The 20,257-nt window shown below is 59.0% G+C and overlaps 1 protein-coding gene across 4 annotated transcripts; it reads left to right on the top strand.

The window, feature by feature from the left end:
- Positions 1–606: 606 nt before the first annotated feature.
- On the top strand, positions 607–19,591 carry Slc45a3 (solute carrier family 45 member 3). Of its 4 annotated transcripts, none has more exons than XM_021242344.2 (5): positions 607–711; positions 13,154–13,550; positions 14,341–15,123; positions 15,958–16,010; positions 17,894–19,591. In XM_021242344.2, exons 2-5 carry the CDS (start codon positions 13,379–13,381, stop codon positions 18,326–18,328), a joined length of 1,443 nt encoding a protein of 480 aa, XP_021098003.2. In that variant the 5' UTR covers positions 607–711; positions 13,154–13,378; the 3' UTR covers positions 18,329–19,591. The 4 variants fall into 4 exon arrangements, with proteins under 4 accessions (XP_021098003.2, XP_004862146.2, XP_004862147.2 ...); XM_004862089.3 differs by having other exon boundaries at positions 15,745–16,010; XM_004862090.4 differs by lacking the exon at positions 607–711 and adding an exon at positions 5,671–7,634 and having other exon boundaries at positions 15,745–16,010.
- The last annotated feature ends 666 nt before the right edge of the window (positions 19,592–20,257 follow it).

Genomic DNA, 20,257 nt, shown 5'->3' with positions numbered 1-20,257 from the left:
GTAAACAGGTAACTGTTGGCACCTGGGTCAACGGCTGAGGCAGGGAACACTTTTTGGCAACGCATCAGCCATTCTTCCCCATACACATCCTTAAGGAGAAAAAAAAATTCGAATTTGGCTTCAAAGTGTAGAAAGAGGGCCTGAGTTAGCTCTGGGTCGAAGAAGAGCAAGCAGTAGGGCAAGTACCCAAACGGGAAGAATGTGACGCGCCCCTGCTCTTCACGGACCGCCCTGCAAGGGAGGGCGCGGCTGAACCTGGAGGAGCTGCCCAGGGCTGGCGGGCGGGCAGGGGTCTCGGAAGGCAGCCGAGCGCGGGAGGGCGGGGAGGCGCGGAGGGAGGCCGAGCTTCTACCTAAATGTTTAGGTGGCAGTGGGAGCGGGCGGAGCACGGCCCCAGGTAATGATAGGGCGGCCTGAGAGCCACGCAGGGGGGGCTGGGCGTCACGGCCCCGGCTACAAAGGCAGCTCCGCGACCTCCCGCTTTCTTCCCTCGGGTACCAGCCCCACCCCTCCACCCGCTAGCTCGCGCGCGCAACCCCCCCATCCGTCTGCCTCGCCCCGCCCCCTCCCGGCGGCCCAGCGCGCATGCTCCCCCCCCCACCGCCCCGAGTAACCTGGAGATTTAAAAGCCGCTGGCCGGCGCGCGTGGGGGACCGCGGGGACGAGCTCGCCCGCGCCGGCCGGGGTGACAGCTGCGCGCGCCTCGGCCAGGTAGGAGTCCGCGCCTGCCCTCCCGGGGCCCGGGCTCGACTCGGTGCGGGGAGGGGGGCGCGTGCCTGGCGCCCTGCGGGACGGGCCGCGTCGTAGGGTCCCGGAGCGGCGCGCGAGGCGGAGGGCGCCCCAGGCGCGGTCCCCGCTCCGCCAGGCGGGGGCTGAGTGCCGGGTGCCGGCTCGGGTTCCCGCCGGGCTGCGCTTTCTTCCGTGGGGCGCGGGGGTCCCGGGCCGGGCGGCGGTGGGCGGGAGCGGCCCTCCCGGAGCCCGGCCGCGCGCTCCAGAGGAGGCTCCCGCATCGGAGTTTTCTTTGGAAAGTTGCATATATTTTCTTCCCGGAAAGGGGCAGGATGAGTCACCGCGGCGCGCACGGTCGGGTCTTCGGGGAGCCGGGCAGGGGCCCCGCCAGCTTTCGTGGGGAAAGAAGGGGACGCAGTCTTGGGGCGAGACTTCGACAGAGCCGGCGCTGGGGACGTGCTCCTGGGCCCTTCCCAGCCCCTGCCCGGTAGGGCAGGGGGCAGCGCGCCGCAGAGGGCCCCCACCCCCACCCCCGTCCCGAGCTCGGGCTCTCCGACGGCCGGCAGGCGTGAGGCGATGACCCGGCGCCCCGTGGCTTCCAGCCCCCAGGAGCCCGCAGGTGCCGCCCCTTCCTCGTCTCTGTCAGCCCGAATCTGTCTCCATCTTCCTGACACACTTTCTTGACCTACTCGGCCTTACTACCTGGCCAGGGGCCTTCCCTGGTGCTTCCTCTTTGCTCCGGGGCCAGAGTGGGGTGTGGAGGGGTTTGGCGTGGGGGACGCCCGGGGCGGACTTGCCAGGCCAGTCTCGGTGGAGCCCAGCTTTGCTGCCTGGAGTCTAGCTGGGCGTTGCCAGCAGCCCGGGTCCAGAGTGGCCCTTCCTGGCGTCCTGGGAGCTGAGGTCAGGGTGGGGAAGCCCTGAGGCTCTGCTTCGCTTTCCTGAAGTTCTGGGCAGATCTTTCAGAGCGCCAGCAGCCTTGATGTGGACACAGGCTGGAATGTGGAGGTGGAGGGTGCAGGCCTAGGAACTACAGGCCGGCAGGGAGTGTGAGAAAACCCCGGGAGCACCACCTTCTAGGGCATCGGTGGCGAACCTTTTAGAGCTGTCGAGCATACAGACGGCCCGCTGTGGCACGCGTGCCATAGGTTCGCCACCTCTGTCCTAGGGGACTCAATTTGAGGTCATAGGTCCTTCTGTTGGAACAATTCATCCTCTCATTCCTTTCCTATCTCCTCCTCCATGCCTGTCCTGGAGCCAGGACTCTGTTCTAAAAGTGCCTAGAAAATGGAGCTTGAGTCAGCCGGATGAGTCTGAAGATAAAAATACAGCTGTGGATGAATGTACAGCTGTGGAGACACAGGCCCCGGTCTAGAGTGTGTGTGCCGGGGCAGATTTCCTATGCACTCCTGGAGTGAATTCCCCTGCCCTTCCTGGCTCTGCGGCTAACCGTGTGGTCAGTGAGCCTGTGTGGTCCATGCCGGCCCTGTCCGGCCACTGGGTGGTGGAGGGGTGGTGTGCAGGTCCCGGGGGAGCTCTCAGCTTGGGCAGAGTCTGGACAGAAAAAGCAGAAAGGCAGCGAGGGCTGGTCAGAGCATTAGGGGAGTGAGGTTGACTAAGCACTCTGATCTGGACCGTTAGGACCTGATAACACATTGGGGATGGAAATGCAGGCTGTCAGAAAGATGGGTTTTATTTTGACTGATCCACTAGCTTGGCAAGTTGCTCAGCCTCTTCCAAGCCGCAATATAAATAATATTTGTAAACATATAACTATAATAAAGTAAAATTATAGCTTTAGTAAATAATTCATGTAGAACACTTAACTGTATGCCTGAAATGTAGTACATGCTCAATAAAAGTTAGCTAGCATTAACTGTGTTATTTTTTGTTTGTTTTTGTTTTTTGAGACAGAGTATGTAGTTAAGGCTGGCCTGGAACTTACTGTGTAGCCCAGATGGGCCTCAACCTTGAAGTGGTCCCTGGTTGCAGCCTCCGGAGTGCTAGGGTCACAGGCGTGCACCACCGTGCCTTGCATCGCTGACTGTATGATATCTCTCAGCTGTGATTGAATGCAAAGGAGCACCCAGCCTTCTGGGGCCCTGCTCTTAAAAAAAAAAAGTCTGTTCTAGACTTCTTGAAACCCTGTTTCCTCTTGTGGAAGTTCTTTGGCCTCTGTGTTACAACTTTTTTTTCTGTAAAATGAGGGAAATAGTACCTACCTCCCAGTATTTCGAGGATTAAATAAGCTGATGTAGGTAAACGACTGAGCAGCTGCTTGTAAAAAGAGCTTGATAAATGTCAGCTGCTGCTGTTTGGTGACAAGGGAGGCAGTCATTGTGGTTTAACTTAGAAACCAGTTCCTTCAAGAAGGCTTACACCACATATAACCACATGTAAGCTGTGAGTAACATCCTCAGTGGAGCTATGGTCCGGTTGAAGAACACCCCAGGACTGGACATCTGATTCTCTCCCCTGTCCCTGTCAATACCACAGAACCTGTTTTGTTTTGTAATTAGTCTGGAACCTGCTTCTCTGCTCACCTCCCAAGAGTGGCTGCTGCAGGTTGGAGGAGGACAGGGAGGGGTGATGGAGGTGAATGTATACCTGAAAGGTGAAGAGCCTTCTACGTGGAACGGTTACTCGGAGTCATTTTTAGGGAAACTATCTAGGGAGGGTGTCTTGAAGTGGAAACTTGGCTCCATCCTTCCGCTTGTCCTTCCTCTCCAGCCCTTGGGATCTTCTGTGCTGCCCTTAGGGTCCAGAAGAAAAACCCTGCCTCCCTTTCTTTGGCCAGTCAGTGGCCTGGTGGTTGGACAGCAAGGGTGAAGACTAGATCTCTTGGTACCAGGCCTGGTGTCTCAAATGCTGATGCCGCTTGACTCCCAGCAACAGAGCTGGAGTGTTGAGCTTTGTCCAGTGTATTAAGTGTCCCTGCTTGGGGGCAGGGACTGGTGACAGAGCCATCACGGGATGGTCCTGATCCCTGGCCAGAACTTCCTGTTTAATCCCGTTTTCTACTATGCAATCTGTGTTTCTCTCCCATGGGAGAAGTCCACAGTTTGCCACTGGCTCTGAATGACTATGGGGCTTCTGGATTTGAGATAGGGCTGCCCCGTTGTTGGCTTTGGGTTCTTTGTGAAATGGACACACTACTCACCTGGAAAGGTTATGATGTGGAGCAGATGGGGTATGCATATTTAGCAAAGTGCCTGCACGGACAGGCACTTCGGGTGTTTGCTCCCCTTTCCTTCTTTGTTACTTCCAGAGGTCACCTTCTCTGGGGGTCTGGGACAAGCCAACCGGAAGGGGGTTGCAGGCCATTTCTTGGTTTCAGTCCCCTGTCACTAGATCAGGCCAGACAGATCGTCTGGCCAAAGGGGGTGCCCTGGGGGAGCAGCTGCCCACAGCAGCTGTCCTCCCTCCCCAGTGTGTATCCTGTCAGCCCTCAGCCCCCCAAGTTCTCTGATCACAAGTGTACTCTGAGCTGGCAAATAGTGTCCAAGCTAGGAGCCCCTGGGCCATCCCTGGGGATGTGGCAATGTAGACTCCCACTCTGGCTTCTGTTGCTGGAGAGAGCTGGGGACCCGGGACCTCGAGTGTGGCCTTGTCTGTGCCTGGCCTCAGTGGCCAGTTCAGCTCCACCCATAGGTCTGCTGTTGAGCAGCCCACCTCCTTCAGGCCTGGGCAAGCCTGTGTGTCCTCCTTTCCAGGAGCCAAAGGGCTTTAGTTAGGGAGAAGGTGGTCAGGATGGACTACAAACCAGAGCCCGGAAGACGCTGTGCAATATCCAGCCCTGGGGGTGCCTGGCTCATGCAGGAGAGATTTGGAGGAGAAAGAGATGTGTACTTGACTGCTTGGGTCCCACGAAGCCCTAGAAGAGGTGCAGGACTTGAGCTGGACTCAGGTGCAAGGCAGAGGCCATTCAGGACAGGAAGTAACCAGGGCAGGTGACCACTTAGGAAGCAAAATCCAGCCCAGTGGATGAACCTCCCACCTGGGTTCAGGAAGGCATGGGGATTCATCTAGGACACAACAGCTGGGCCAAATCTGAGATTAGAACCCAGACCCATGGTTTTGGATCCCATAGTCATCCAGCACACCTGTCTGGGGAGGGGCTATTAGGAGGGGTAGATGAATTTGGAAATCCTAGCCTCCAGGGCTAGTTTTATAGACATCAGCCCTTTCTGCGTGCTGCTTACCTGCATATCTCTCAGGATCCAGGAAGCCCTGACCATGTCCCCACCTTGAGCCCCCACTCTGGATGTGTGTCTGAGCACCTTCGTCACCTCCTGGCACACTGATTGCATTTCCTCTCTTCTGCTAATGGGAGCTGTGACCAGTTATTTCTGTATCACCAGCATCTTCATAGTAGGCTTGAATGAAATTGGGGCTCAGTAAGAGCAGGTGGGTGGCTTTAAGTGCTCCTGGGTATTCCTTTCAGCAAGGCTGGTTGCATACTGAGGTTGCTTCTTCCAAGGGTGGGCCCGGTCAGGCTCCTTAGCAGTCTTTGCAGGGTCTACTCTATCCTTGGTCCCCAGGAAGTGACCGTTTGATTGAGTGACACTTCCAAAGAACTGACTGCTTAGATTAGAGATGAGGCTGGCCACACTCTTGAGGATGTCAGGGCTGATAACTCCCGAGGTCATCATGTCCGCAGCCCTGGCAGGCCCCCAGTCTGGCCCTCCGCCCTGGGCATTGCTGGGCTGCGGTTTGCCCCACACATGTAGGCCGTTGACACCTTTCCTGTGTACCTTACCTCCCGAGAGGGAGAGGGCTGGGACTGGCTGTGCATGGGCAGGGAGAGCTGCCTGGTCCAGCCTGGTGACTGCCAAGGGTCAAGTTCACCAGGAGGAGTGTGCTCAGGTTTCACTGAGCAGGGGTGGAGGAGGAGGAGGAGGAGGAGGAGGAGGAGGAGGAGGAGGAGGAGGAGGAGGAGGAGGAAGGGGGTGGAGAGAGCTCCCAGCCCCTGGAGTCTGAGCCCAGCTGCCCTTTCCTCTTCATAGTCTTCTTCCCCCAGCCCCAGAACACAGGAGTTTTTGATACTCTGAATTTATTGTGACCCAAGGAGAGAAAGAATTTAGTTACTAATTTCTTCCAGGAGCAAAGTCCAACTGTGGGAGTAGGGAAGAGGGCAGTTCTGTCCCCAGACACCCTGCTCACTGGCTCAGTTTCAGGCAACCCTTGGCACTCCATTGTGTGGGGTAGGTGCGGCTGGGAGCCCTTCTCCCCCAGGTTCCACTTGCCCTTCACTGGTGGGAGACCTGGAAGCCCCTTCCTAATGCCTCCAGGCCTTGGCAGTGAGCTCTCAGTGGGCCCCTGTCTGTGGAAAGCACTCCACCCACAGAACCTGAGACGTTATCTAGACTGGTTTTCATTTTACACCTGTGGAAACTGAGTCCCAGAGAGGTGAAACGGCTCGTCCAAGCCACACAGCTCTAGGTGTTGCTGAAGCAGGACTGCACTCTCCTGGCTCCTGGTTCAAAGTGCTTTCCAGAATTTTCAAATGGTTCCAAACTCTGTTTTGATTTGTGCAACCTTGGGCATGCTAATTCAGTTCCCTGGGACAGAAATTTTCATCCTTGTGAAGAAGAAATGTTGAGTGTCTACTTTGAGGGACAGCGTGCATTGTGTGGATTATTAGAAAGCAGTGAGGTCCTAACAGGTGCCAGCCATCTCCTGAGCAGTCACGCTGGATCACTGTCCCTGGGGGTGGGAGCCACCCTGTTTCATACCTGCAGGGCCTGCCCCACCCCACCCCTAACCCCTCTGGCAGGTCTGTGGCAGTGATCTCTCCTCACCTGTTGCGGCCAGCACCTGGGGAGGCCTTGGTGTTTCTCCTGCAACCTGGGTCTGAACTGGCAGCTTGTGTGGTGCACAGACACCGGGGCACCGGGGTAGTAGAAGCAGAGAGGAAAGTCAGAGTTAGCTCCTCAACCACTATGTTTGGAAAGGCGAGATCCCCCTCCCAGGAACCTTCACACTCATCCTGTGTCTCACACACTGTGCCTGTGAAGTTGGTGGGGAATCTTTGTTGGTTTGTTTTGTTTTTCTTGTGCTGGGGATAGAACCCAGGACCTTGGGCATGCCGGGCAAGCCTCCACCACCGAGCTCCACCCCCATCCCGAGGTCAGTGGTATTAATTGAAGTTTCCTTGGCTATGAAAATCACACCCACATCCAGTGAATGGAAGATTAAAACACTTGGAAGAGGACTGGGGATTTAGCTCAGTGGTTTCACCGCCTGCTTCGCAAGCGCAAGGACCCGAGTTCGATCCCCAGTACCAAAAAAAAACAAAACCAAAAAACGCTTGGAAGAGTGCCTAGCACGCACATAGTAAACGTCGCTGTCATCTGCTGTTATTAATTGTAGAGGAGTAAACTGGGGCTTGGGAGGTCAAGTAGCAAAGTCCTGCTTGCAGCCGTAAGTGGTAGAGCCGTGTGCAGACTGAGTCAGGCCAGCTCCCAGACCTGGGTGACTGTGGAACCTGCCCGGTTCAGAGGCCGAGGCTGGGGTGGAGGAGGGCTCCTGCTGCTCCCCTTGGTGACCCGGGGTGGCCGCTGTTTACCGAACCAAGTCTGCTTGGGGAGCCCAGGTGCCCAGAACGGAATGTGTCTGGGTTGGCTGTCCTGCAGGATGGCCAGGTGACCTTGGAGAGGTGTCTGCGTCAGCTTAGACTGGCCGGGACCATGGCCAAGGTGAGGGTCAGGCCAGCCGCGTCCCTCCCTGTCACTGGAGGGGCGGGGCGGGAGAGGCGGTGCCTGCAGCTGAGTCCCTGCCCTGCCCTGCCCTCCCCTGCTCGGCCAGCATTTGTTTCCTTTCCGAAGCTGACTGGGGCTCTTCCACGGGGCAACAAAAGCAACTTTCCTCCAAGCCACTGCCACCTGTTGGGTTTTCACACATTGGGGGTGAGTGGGGGGAGGCGGCCGTTGCCCTTTTCCCAGTATTTGTGGTGTGCCCCTCTGCCCCCCCAGGGCTGAGATCCTCTTTGCTGCCCGATGTGACAGGGCTCAGGAGCCAGAGGGAGTGGGGGCCAGCAGCAGCTGGAAGGGGAATTGAGTGGGAAGGGGCTGGTGCTGGCAGCCGGCAGAGAGTTTGATGGATTACTGTGCAGGCCGAGAGGTTTCTCCCTAATCCCCCTTTGTGTCCCGGCCTGCAGCCCCTCACTCTCTCTGACAAGCTGCTAAGCAGAGGGAAGAAAAGGCCGCTCAGCGGGGTGAACGCTTAAATCCCCAGCCTCCAGGCCTGCAGGAGGCAGAGCTAGGGAGCAGGTCTTAGGGTGGGGGCTGAGGCTGGGCCCCTAGTTCTTTCCCAGGAGTGCCTCAGAGGTGGAGAGGTCGCAAGGGATGGTGTCCTCCAGCCACGGGAGCCCCATGAGGTGTTGGGCCTGACATGTGTGCGAGTCATGGTTGCAGTTTGCTAAGGTGGGAGTGGTTAAAGCAGAGACCTCACTGCTTTGGAAATATTTGGGTCCCGAGAATCAAAGACCAGTGGGTGGGGAGCCCCAAGCCCGTGAGTCTCCTGCTTTGTCCCCTCCCAGCAGCCAGGTGCCAAGTGGAGAGGCGCTCCATAGGGTGGGGAATTTCAGCTTCCAGCTGAGGGGAGCCGAGCCTGCGTTCAGGCCCCCTGGCGGGTTGTTCTAGGGTGACCCAGGGCTCCTGTTGAGCCACCCTGAAGGGGAAGTGGGGCGTGGTCCCTGGCACTGAGGCCCAGGGAAGAGCAGTGGGGATTTGGTTGGCAAACTCTCACCTGAGAGGTCCTGGTCTATGCCCCAGCCCAGAGGGTCTGAGAGCCTGGCTTAGGAGGGAGCAGGGGGTCCATCCACGGCTGGCCGGGGTGGGGCAGCCTTGGTGGGGTGCTCGGGAAGCTGACAGGGTGAACCCACCCCTTTCTTCAGCTGAGTCACTGCTCCCAGAGGCCAGCCTCCCCTTGCCTGTCGACCACCTGGGGGAGAAGGGTGGAGGAGCACACTCCTCGAGCCTGTGAGAAAGCAGCGAGGCCTTTGTGAGTGTGGAGGGAGAATGCCGGTCCCGAGCTGAGGGTCAGGGCGGGGGCTTCATCCGTTTGAAGTGCCTGGGTGGGGTGTGGGCGCGTGAGGCCTGCATAAAGAGCCCATAGAATTGCAGCCTGACACTGGCCCGGGGCGGGGGCTGCCCCTGCCGCTCCCTATGGCCTCTTTCTGTCAGCAGGGAATCTGCTCCCCCAGCCCCACCGTGGCCGCCTGGCCAGGCCTGGCCTCGCGGGGTGGCAGGAGCCTCTTTGAAAGCCCTCAAAGGCCTCTTTATATGTCCCCGTGACCCTCCCTTCCCTCAGGGAGCTACCAGGGAATGGGCTCCGTCGCCTTTTCTCCGCCTCCTCCACTGTCTTTTGAGTTTTGCACAAAGTTCAGGCCAAGTTTGTTCCTGTTGCTCAGTTTCATTTCCCAAATTGCCTGCTCCGGGTCCAGTCTGAAGAGGGGGTGTCCGAGCCATCTCCACCTTCCAGCCCAAAGAGCCGCCACCGCTGAGGTTGAGCTAGGAATTTTCCTGGGTGGGGGTGAAATATAGCTCGCAACCTGCCAGATGTCACATACACTCAGTTTGTGTCTTCCAGAACTGAAGAATGAATTCTAAGGAACAACAGAGGTTAAGAATAGGGAAGATTGGGCCGGGGATTTAGCTCAGTGGTTTCGTCGCCTGCTGCACAAGCGCAAGGACCTGAGTTCGATCCCCAGTACCAAAAAAAAAAAAAATAGGGAAGATTTATTGAGAGGTAGCTGCTGAGAGACAGGAAGGGGCCTGAAAGTGGCTGCCACTGAGGCCATTTCTCCAACAGTGTATTATAGAGTAAAATTCTGAGGTGAGTACAACGTGGGTCACACTGTAATCAGTCAGTAAGATTACAAGTATAGCCGATTAGCTAATATTGATCTGAAAGAGAAGCGGGTCTCATAGCAGGGGTACATGGAAAGAACAAAGGCATTTTTGGGAAGGGATGGCCCAGATGCTCGGATCACCCAGCTGGGCGACTGATGTCTATCTGGACTTTACTGGACCAGATGACACCAATTATAGTGCAACTCCTAGTTGCTGTTGGGAGGCATACAGGCCTGGTCACTGCATCTTTATCTTGTGCCTTGGCCTTCTTCAGATGCACCTCCAGCCACAGTTCTGATGTCTTTATTTTTTCTGCTCTCTTCCTTGACAGCCCAGCCCCTCTCTGACTGTATATTCATTTCCATCTAACTTAGCTGCCTGCAGTAGGAGGCCACCTTAGGTCTTCTCCCATCTCTTACACACCTGCTCAGTGGCTCTGGTCCATTTGGTCATCAGGCAGATGTGTCCCGGGTCCTTTTACCTGCTGGGCCTGGTGCCCAAGCCTTGTGATGGAGCCCCAGCCCGCCCAGGGGGTGAGGAAGGCTGTTGCAGGGTGGAGTCCCAGGAAAGCTCCCGGAGGTCTTGGTTTTCTTCTGCTTTCTCACTGTTGGGCCGTCAAGGGGCCTGGAGAGGAGGGGAGCGGTTTGGAACTTGAGAGGGGCTTGCTCCCCTAGAAGGCTGCCGCTCTGCTCCTTAACTTTCCTAGAGGTCACCCCTCCACTTCCCTCCTCTTCCTGCCCCTCCTCTCCAGGTGAGCCTTCAGGCGGCTCTCCTGATTGAGCTTCTGTTTGCCAGCTACACAGAGTGCTCCGGGGGCACCGGGCAGGAGGATTTGAGTAGGGAGAGTTAGACCCTGTCCCCTGGCCCTTGCTTCTGCTCCAGAAGTCAGAGGAGGGGAGCTCCCCAGATCTGGCATGGAGGAGTGGCCACTGGGATCTGTCACTCTCAAGCGTGGATGAGAAGTGCACCTTGGGGCTTAGGACCAGCCGAGTCAGGGAAAGTGGCACCGAACCACTTCTTGTTCCAGGGCCTCCCTGAGTCTGGGGACCAGGCCCTGGAGGGAAGGGCTGGTGGCTGGAGTTGGCATCATGGGAGTCCAACCCCACCCTGGGCACCTGGAATGGGCAGTGGGGGAGACTGAGGCATGGGGGATAAGACAGTGGGGCTTAGGAGGACGGGGAACTCCTCAGGTTGGGCTGGGCTGGGAATGCTAAAAGGTAGGGGTGGCAAGAGTGCTTGGACCCCCAGGACAGAGTGGACTGGAAAAGAGGGGGAGTACGGGCTCCACAACCTAAGAACAGAGGGGCGGTGGGCGGGCGAGCGAGCGAGCGGGCTGCTTCCTTCCCAACTCCTTAACTCCTTTCAATGAATACTTCCTTGGCCCAGCCCCCAGTTACCTGGCTGAGGGCCTCCCGGACCGGGGAGGCTGCTCCACAGTTCCGGGGTTGTGGGAGGATGGGGAAATTCCTCTCCCCGCCTTAGAAGGTCTTGCTCCTGCTAGAGAGAACTGAGGAGCCTGGGGAAGGCAGGTGCCATGACTGATGGACGCTGGAGAGCTGCAATTAATTTTAAACAAGGTTGCCTGGACTTGGAGAACAAGGGCAGGTCATGGGTGAGGCTGGGCTGCCAAAGTCTCTGTTTGCCCAGGGAGGACCTGGTCCCTTGAGTACTCACAGCAGGTGAGTGTCCGGCCTCCCACACTGAGGGTGGGGAGTGGAGTGGGCTGGATGCCTTTGCCCCAGAACCCCTCCCTCCAGGCTGCGCAGCCCCACCCTGGGGTCTCTCCTTTCCCTCAGGGACCCTGGGAGATGTGGCAGTGGGGAAAGGTCACCTTGAACCCAGGGCAGGCCAGCTCAGACTAAGGTCTGGTCCCGGAACCTCCCTCTTGGGACGGTGGGTCCCAGAGACCCTCCCCTTTCCAAAGGGTGGGGATTTGGGGAGAAGTCCCCTCTGCTGGTCTAGGGACTGCCAAGCCGCACAAGGTGGCCCTGGAACACCTGCAGCTGCTTTGTAATCCTCAGGGCCCCTGGGCTGAGTGCTCCTTGGAAAGATAAAGAAGTGCAGGTGCCTGCCTCTGCTTGAGATGCTTCGGTTGGCCTCGGATGAGTGAGGGGTGGTGTCGAGGGGCACCAGAGCCAGCCCTTGGCCTCTGTGGTCCGTGCAGAGGACCAGCTGGTGTTCGGCATGCCTGGGATGAGGGGGAGGAAGAGGAAGGCTCCGCAGCTCTGAGTGGTGCGAAGTTCTGTCCTCCGCTGTCCCTCCTCTTTTTCCTCTACCTCCTCCCCTCCTCCTTCGCTCCTCCTCTTCTCCTCTACTTTATTTTAGTTTTGGGTTCTTGAAGCGGGGTCTCAGTGTAGCCCTGCTGGCCTCCAGCCCCATCCCTCTGCCTCCGTCTCCAAGTGCTTGAGTGATTACGGGCCTGGGCCACCATGCCGACCCTTCCCCACCTCTTCTGATAGTTGACTTGATTTTCCCTGGTTTGTTTTTCATTTTTGTTTCTGTGTTTTTGTACTGACAATTGAACTCGGCCCAGCACCTTTACACTAAGGTATATTCCCAGCTGTAAAAAATTGTTTTTTAACTTTCATCTTGAGACAGTCTCACTGGGCAGCTAAGTTACGAAGAAGGCCGTGCTGGGATTTACAGTCCTCTTGCCTCAGCCTCCTACAGCGCCGAGATGACGGATGTGCACCATCACACCCGGCTGAGTTTCCCTTTCGTAGTCGCCTCTCAGCAGAGCTCACTGCAGTGGGAGCCGCTGTCAGGAAGCGAGACCCGGAGGCCGCTGCTGGGCCCAGCAGTGTGGGCTTTGCTGCCTGTGCGGACCTCTCTGCCGAGAATGGAAGCCTGTGGGGATGTGGGGCAACGGAAAGGCCGCCCAGGACGTGGCGGGGTCATTGGCTGGGCGGTGCAGTTTGAAGCCCCTGTGAGACCCGGACCTGGGACTCCCCCACTGCTCTGAGAGAGTTGCAGTGGCCTGTGGGGAACCCTCTTCCCCCCTGAATGCTGGGCTCGGGGAGAAGCTCTCAGGGGAGGTCTTCAGACCTAGGTCACCAAGGGTTTCAGGGACAGATTGAACCCAGCCTGGCAGAGTGCAGCGTTTTCCTCCCTTCGCCTCTGTCCCTGCCCTGGGCTGGGGGTTGTGGCACAACAGCTCAGGAGCAGGAGGTGGGAGTCGGAATCGGAAGTGTCACTCGCAGCAAAGGGGAACTGAGCCAGGCCGGGCAGAGGCCTCTGGATAGCCAGGCCTGCGCAACAGGGGATTTAGTCGGTTAGATTTTGGCTTTCCCTACTCACAGGCGAGGGCAATTGCAGAGATATTCCAGTGCAGAAAGTAGCTGGCATCTGTTTGGTTCTGGGGTGTGCTGAGGTTTAAAAGTCATATTTACCTCATTAATTATGTCAGCCTTCAGCTAATATTAACCTGCATTTCCTGACTGGGCAGCCAGGGGTGGCACCGAGGGGCTTGGGCCACATCACTGGGCTGTGAATGAGCAAATTCAGGGCAGGTCCTGGAGACCTGGCCCCAGGACTTAACGCTCCGTGCGCCTGTCATTGTCCTGCCCTTTCAGGATCCCAGCGACAAGATGTGTCCCCACCGAGGTGCTGTGCGGCCAAGGGCGTTTAGCACGGGCTGAGACACCGGACCTGCACCACAGAAGGGCTGGTGCAGGGAGATGGGTGCCTGGCTGAATCCTAGGCCTTTGGTGGCAGCAAGAAGGAGAGGCCTCTGCAGCAGCATCTGGAGCAGGGCTGAGAGCAAGCAGCTGTGGAGTGCGCGCCTGTGACCGGCCGCCATGGGCCAGAGGCTGTGGGGGAGCCGCCTGCTGCGGCATCGGAAGGCCCAGCTCCTGCTGGTCAACCTGCTGACCTTCGGCCTGGAGGTGTGCCTGGCTGCCGGCATCACCTACGTCCCGCCCCTGCTGCTGGAAGTGGGCGTGGAGGAGAGGTTCATGACTATGGTGCTGGGTGAGTCTCTCCATCTGCCTCTGGCTGCCCTGGTTCTGTGCACCCGGGATGTAGGCAGGCAGCTCCAAAGGGGAAGTGGCTGCTGGCCCAGGGCTGACCCTGGGCTGCGGGGTGCTCTGGAGAGAGGAGCTCAGGGACATCATACGGGGTTCCTCTGAGCCCTGGGTACTGCCGGGCTCCCGGCACTGGAGACACTGGAGAAACTGCTCCTGCCCTCTGTCTGCCTTGTCTGTCATTCACCCCTCACAATGCCCCCATGGGTGATTCATCTTACAGGGTAGGAAATGGGCCTGTGAGGAGTTGGGTGAGTAGTCAGCCCTGGTTTGTGGCTGCTGATTAGCAGAGCTGGCACTTGACCAGGGTCTCCCTGCCAGGGCTCTCATCCCCTGGCACAGGGCAGGGTGGACTCAGTGTGCAGGCAATTTGGGCAAAGCTCCAGGGGACAAGTGGCTGCCGCTGTGTGCCTCCTCCCAGCCCCGGAAGAGGGGCCCTGCTGGGATGCACTCTGGAGTCCGCTGGACCGGACACCCTGCCTCCTGTCCTGCCTAGCTCTTCCCCTCTGCACGAGTGTCATTTCTGTCACTGCTCAGGTGCTCTGTGCCTCAACTTCCCCGTCACACTGAGAGCCAGAGAGTCCGGTGAGACTGTGCCCGGGTCTTCTAGTGCAGAGCCGCCCCAGCATGACGTGGCCGCCTCCGCCTCTGTTTCCGTCCTTCCCGGGGAGCAGCTCCCCTTGCCTCTACCTCTTCTCTGTCCCAGCCCTGACGCTGTCTACGTGCCCTTCCTGCAGGCATCGGGCCCGTGCTGGGGCTGGTCTCTGTGCCACTGCTGGGCTCGGCCAGTGACCAGTGGCGTGGACGCTACGGCCGCCGGAGGCCGTTCATCTGGGTGCTGTCTCTGGGCGTGCTGCTCAGCCTCTTCCTCATCCCGAGGGCAGGCTGGCTGGCAGGGCTGCTCTGCCCGGACGCGCGGCCCCTGGAGCTGGCCCTGCTCATCCTGGGCGTGGGGCTCCTGGACTTCTGCGGCCAGGTGTGCTTCACACCGCTGGAGGCCCTGCTTTCTGACCTCTTCCGGGACCCAGACCACTGCCGCCAGGCCTTCTCGGTCTACGCCTTCATGGTCAGCCTGGGCGGCTGCCTGGGCTACCTCCTGCCCGCCGTGGACTGGGACGCCAGCGCCCTGGGCCCCTACCTGGGCTCCCGGGAGGAGTGCCTCTTCGGGCTGCTCTCGCTCATCTTCCTGACCTGCTTGGCGGCCACGCTGTTTGTGGCGGAGGAGGCTGTACTGGGCCCCGCGGAGGTGGCAGAAGGCCGGTCGGTGCCCTCAGGGCCACACTGCTGCCCAAGCCGTGCCCGCCTGGCCTTCCGGAGCCTGGATGCCCTGTCTCCTCGGCTGCACCAGCTGTGTTGCCGCATGCCCCGCACGCTGCGCAGGCTCTTTGTGGCCGAGCTGTGTAGCTGGATGGCGCTCATGACTTTCACACTGTTTTACACGGACTTCGTGGGCGAGGGACTGTATCAGGGCGAGCCCAGAGCCGAGCCAGGCACCGAGGCCCGGAGACACTACGACGAAGGTAAGGCCTCCAGCCCACACAGGGTCCACCAGGGGACAGTCCAGGGTTGGGTTAGCCTGAGCCCCAACTTCTCCATCAGGAGAGTCAGTGGGACCCCATCTGCAGATGGCTGCTGCTCTGAGTTCAGTCAGACTCATGGCCCCATTTTGACAGAAGGAAAAGCTGAGCTCATTCCAGGTCCAAAGGGAGTGGAGGAGTCTAAGCTGGACTTCAGGTCTGGCTGGCTCCAGCTTCAGGCTGGCCCCTGCCTCCCTGCTGACTTTCCTGATAACCTCCGGAAGTGCTCTAGAGCTCTGTCTTTCCTTGTTTCTGTTTGTGGTGCAGGGGGCCAAAACCAGGGCCCTGCACCTCCCTGGCAGGCGCTGTCCTACTGGCTGCACCCCTAGCCCCAGAACCATCTTGAAGCCTGCACTGTCTTTGTGCTCCCTCCCAGCCTGCTGTCCCCAAAGCTCACACCCCCTGAGAACAGCTTTCCCTGCCCTTCGGCATCTGCTGAGGGTCCAGACGACCCTCGGCTCCCACCGCTGCAGGTGGAGTGGACAGGGCTGGGGCCAGGCACTCGGGCTGCAGTCCCAGCTCCCAATGCCACTGGCAGGACCCTGACCCACCTCCCACCCCCAGGTGTGCGGATGGGCAGCCTGGGGCTCTTCCTGCAGTGCGCTACCTCCCTGCTCTTCTCTCTCGGCATGGACCGGCTGGTGCAGCGCTTTGGCACCAGGGCCATCTACCTGGCCAGCGTGGTAGCCTTCCCCGTGGCCGCCGGTGCCACGTGTCTGTCCCGCAGTGTGGCCGTGGTGACAGCCTCGGCCGCCCTCACCGGGTTCACCTTCTCAGCCCTGCAGATCCTGCCCTACACTCTGGCCTCCCTCTACCACCGAGAGAAGCAGGTATGAGACGCCGTGCTCGAGCCCGCTGCTGGCCAGTGGGGAGAGGGGCCTTTCTCTGCTCCAGGGAAGCTCGTCTTAGTCGGGGGCCAGAGGCTTGGGCTGCGGAAGGAGAGTGCCCTTCCGATTAGTCTGGAGTGACCTCCTGGCTAGGATGTCGAAGCTCGGTGGGTGACGGCAGGAAGCTCAGAGTCCTTCGCCAGAGGCACCCGTGGCTGTGCCCGGCTGTGTGCCTCGAGGCAGGCGAGGGCCTGGGTGGACTGACTTGGGGCCACCCGGCTTCCGCGATGGCACTGGGAATGGTGTGGCCACTCCTGTCCTGGGCAGGGAGTGCTGACGTCACCACCCCTGTCCTCTTGGTCTGAATGGGGATGGCCTCCTCCAAGCCCCCCATTCTTCTAACCCTTCCTTCTTTCCCTGCCTCCCTCCTTTGCCCTGCCCCTCGGTAGATAACTGAGCCTGACATTGTGTCATGTCTGGGCACAGGGCGTGGTGTATCGGGCCTCCTTCCTGCTCAGCCCCAGGCTGCCCACTCCTGCAGGGATCCCCTTCTGTGGGAAACCTCCCGCCCCAGGTAGCGTGGTCACTGTTGTCCCCTCCACTGACCTCACTGTGAGGGGCTGCGTGTAGAACCCCCCAGAGCTCCCCGAGAGTGGGCAGACCTGTCCCTTCCCTGGCAGGATGTGAGTTGGTCGGCCGTGAACCCCGTAGCTGGCAGGCTGGTCTGCTCAGGTGTGGGTAAGGGAGCCTCGCCCCTGAGGCCCCTGCGGGTGGGTGCCTTCATCACTGCTTCTCTCCTGCTGCTCTGGGGTGGCAGCTTGGGGCCCAGGCCCCAGCACGCAGTCGTGCCAGGGGACAGGTGGAGACTGGTCCTTTTCTGTCCCCAGGGCCTCACCAGGCTTCAGCCTGACAGGACCTTCTGGGGGCGGCAGTCGGAGAGGAGAGGCCCGCGAGGCCCGTTCCGATGGCGGCTGCCAGTGGACTTGGCCTTGCATGCCGCCCGCTTGTCCTGTGCCACTTGTTGAGCTGAGCGATGAGCTGGAGGCTTTCTTGGTATCAAGCTGGCGCCCGGCCATGGCTCCCGCCTCGCTAAGGCAGCCGACTCAAGAAGCCTTCTGTGCTAGACGCTGCCTGGCACCGGGGACAGTGTGCATAAGGCCTGGCCTTGTCCTTCAGGAGGAGCCCTGCTCACTGAGGCAGGCATTGTGGGGCGGGTCGAGCGGATGGGGTCTCTGATCTAAGCAGACTGCAGGGAGGAAGGGAGAGGGGCCACAGCATTAGGCCCAAGACTGGGGCAGTAACTGCAGCCAGCCTGGGACTCTGGAGGGCCAGGGCCTCTCCCTGGCAGTCGATGAGGATTTCTGACGGCGCGTGGAGGACCGACACACGGGGGCGAGGACAGGGAGAGCCGGGTAGGGTTTGGGCCACCAAGAACCCTCCTTTGGATTTTGTCCTCTGTTCTATGACTCCTCCCACGACGGGATGGAACCCCAGCCTTCACACTGGGCTCCACCCTCGGCCCTTTTTTATTTTTTAGTTTGAGATAGGTTTCACTAAGTCATTACGTAGCCCAGGGTGGGCTCGAAACGGGATTCTTATGCTCCAGCCTCCCAGAAGGAGTGCTGGGTTCAGAGGTGTGCGCCACCGCATCTGGCAGTTCCGGTTTCTGATTTGTCCCTCCCTGTCCCGCCGTGGTCTCCCACTCCGGAGGAGGGGCTGCCTGGACTGGCCCCAGCCCCAGCCCCAGCCCCAGCAGGCTATCCCGCGTTCCTGACCACCGCCTCCTCCTCCTTCAGCCAGGCCCGGGCTCCTCCAGCCGGAAGCACGTGGGCAGGCCGGTCCCAGGGGCTGGCTGCACCCCTGTCCTCACCCTTTCTCTCCCCCAGGTGTTCCTGCCCAAATACCGAGGGGACCCTGGAGGGGGCAGCAGTGAGGACAGCCTGGCGGCCAGCTTTCTGCCCGGGCCCGTGTCTGCAGCCCCCTTCGCCAACGGCCTCGTGGGCGCGGGCAGCAACGTGCTGCCCGGCCCTCCCGCGCTCTGCGGCGCCGCGGCCCGTGACGTCTCCATGCGAGTGGTGATGGGCGAGCCGAGCGACGCCAGGGCCGTCCCGGGCCGGGGCATCTGCCTGGACCTCGCCATCCTGGACAGCGCCTTCCTGCTGTCCCAGGTGGCTCCGTCGCTGTTCATGGGCTCCATCGTCCAGCTCAGCCAATCTGTCACTGCCTATATGGTGTCGGCTGCAGGCTTGGGTCTAGTGGCCATTTACTTTGCTACACGAGTAGTATTTGACAAGAGCGATTTGGCCAAATATTCAGTGTAGAGCGATCTCAACACAGGGAGGCCCTGCCTCAGGGGGCCCCAGCCGGAGGCCGGGTGGCCTACCCGGCCTCCCCGCTGCCAGAGTGGTGTCGCTCTCTGCTGCCACCCCGTGGCAATGTGGTGCATAGCCTCACCCATAGTGGTCTGAGGCTTCCCTGGCCTCTTCCCAGTCTCCAGGGCTGGCCGGCAGCTTCCCGGCAGGTTTTCGCTCTGGACTTCTTCAGGGACCTAAGGGCGAGCATGTGATTAGCTCCTTGCCCTGGAATGCGGGACTCCGTAGGTGGGTCACCAGGCTCAGGGTTAGAGCCAGCACCTAGTTGAGATAGCCTCAGAAAAGTGTCTGGGCAGCTGAATAAACTCAGCCACCTGGTCTCCCACCTTCAAGGCCCCTTGTCCTGCAGCCCTCCAGGTGTTGCTCTTTCTTGGGAGTTTCTAGCTGAAACTGTCCGCCACGGGATGGAAGGTATGAAACCTACTTGCAGGAAGAGCCCATGTGGTCCACAGCACTGTCTCTCTGCTGATTCCTCTGCCTCCACCTTTTATTAGGACACGGCTGGTGGTCTCTGGGTTGCCATCATGAGGACACAGGACTTTAAGTATTTAACTTATTTATTTAGCAAAGCAGAAGGGAAAGAAATCCATTCCCGGCTCCTCTGTGTTGGTGCCTAGGAGGTGGGTAGAATGAGAGCCTCAATAACTAGGTCCCCCAAAAAGCTGATCATTGGCAGAATCCTGTTCTTTTGGGGTGACAGGTCTGGTCCCCCAAACTGCCTAGCCTGGGACCTTGGGAGCTCTGCTTACCTGAGGTGAGAGCCCAGATGTCCTTACCCAGAGCTGGGGACTTCGAGTGTTGGCGTCCCCAACCCGATGCCCCTGGCTCCCCTCTGCCCCATGTAGGGCTGGGCTGATGAAGATGCTGCCCGTCCACTCCACCCCAGCTCTCGCCACTGGCTCCTCAGCCCGTCTGGGAACATCGCAGGACCAGAAGCATATTGAGGTCGCTTGAGCCTCTGACCGCCTCCGCCCCGGGCAGATCTGTGCTGGGCGGATCTGTGCTGGGCGGATCTGTGCTCGGGAATCCCACTCCGACTCAGGAGCACCCTGCCGAGCCGAGGAGCTCCTAGCGCTCTCGCTCAGGGTTTAAGTGCCGTTTGCAATAATGTTATGTCTTATTTATTTAGCGGAGTAAATATTTTATACTGTACGTGAGCAATCAGAGTATAATGTTTATGGTGATGAAATTAAAGGCTTCTTATATGTTTAATTGCATGTGTTTGTCTTTTCTAAGGGGGAAAAACCAGATCTCCCTCAAATCATCTTCAACTCCCTATTCCTGGGGACCTTAGCTTTTGGTAACCTCAGTTCCCAGATCCTACCACCAGATGGAGCCCTAGCACAGCACCCTCGGTGATTGTGTGGACTGGGAAATTCTTTGGGAATGGGATGAGGAGACAGGAAGAATTCCCAGTGCAGAAGAGCAGGGATGTTTTCTTTTTCAGAGGGCTCACAGAAGAAGATGGAGCAAACGCCCATCACCAGCCACAGCAGAATAGAGAACACGCCTTGCAGGTGTCTGGTGAAGATTTCACCACCACTCTGTCTTGGTCCCACGCTGTACACTGGCCCACATCTTCCCCATTTCCCAACCCTCCGTACGCAGGTCAGGGTTAGAGTCTCCCCTGCCTTGTCATCTCCCTGATTTCTCCAGCCTTCCCAGAACTTCAATTCCAGAGTAGTTCAATATAGTTAACAGCTGGCCAGGGCTCATTTTGATAAAGGGGAAATAATCAAACTCCAACCTGTTAGGTGTCAGGTATGCTGAGTACATGTCCCCCAGAATCAAAGGATGGTAAGGAACAAATGGAGGTTAAGAGTAGGAAATATTTATTGAGAGAGAGAGAGAGAGAGAGAGAGAGAGAGAGAGAGCTCC

This window comes from Heterocephalus glaber, unplaced genomic scaffold, assembly GCF_053883595.1.
Source record: "Heterocephalus glaber isolate CG9 unplaced genomic scaffold, H.glaber_assembly_v1.0 deba00001600, whole genome shotgun sequence".
NCBI lineage: Eukaryota > Metazoa > Chordata > Mammalia > Rodentia > Bathyergidae > Heterocephalus > Heterocephalus glaber.
This window is presented reverse-complemented; position numbering and strand designations above follow the sequence as displayed.

Coding starts and splice junctions, on each gene's coding strand:
- Slc45a3 (XM_004862089.3), top strand. CDS start 13,379: ATGGGCCAGAGGCTGTGGGGGAGCCGCCTGCTGCGGCATCGGAAGGCC. Junction 13,551..14,340: donor GTTCATGACTATGGTGCTGG/GTGAGTCTCTCC, acceptor CCCTTCCTGCAG/GCATCGGGCCCGTGCTGGGG. Junction 15,124..15,744: donor CCGGAGACACTACGACGAAG/GTAAGGCCTCCA, acceptor TCCCACCCCCAG/GTGTGCGGATGGGCAGCCTG.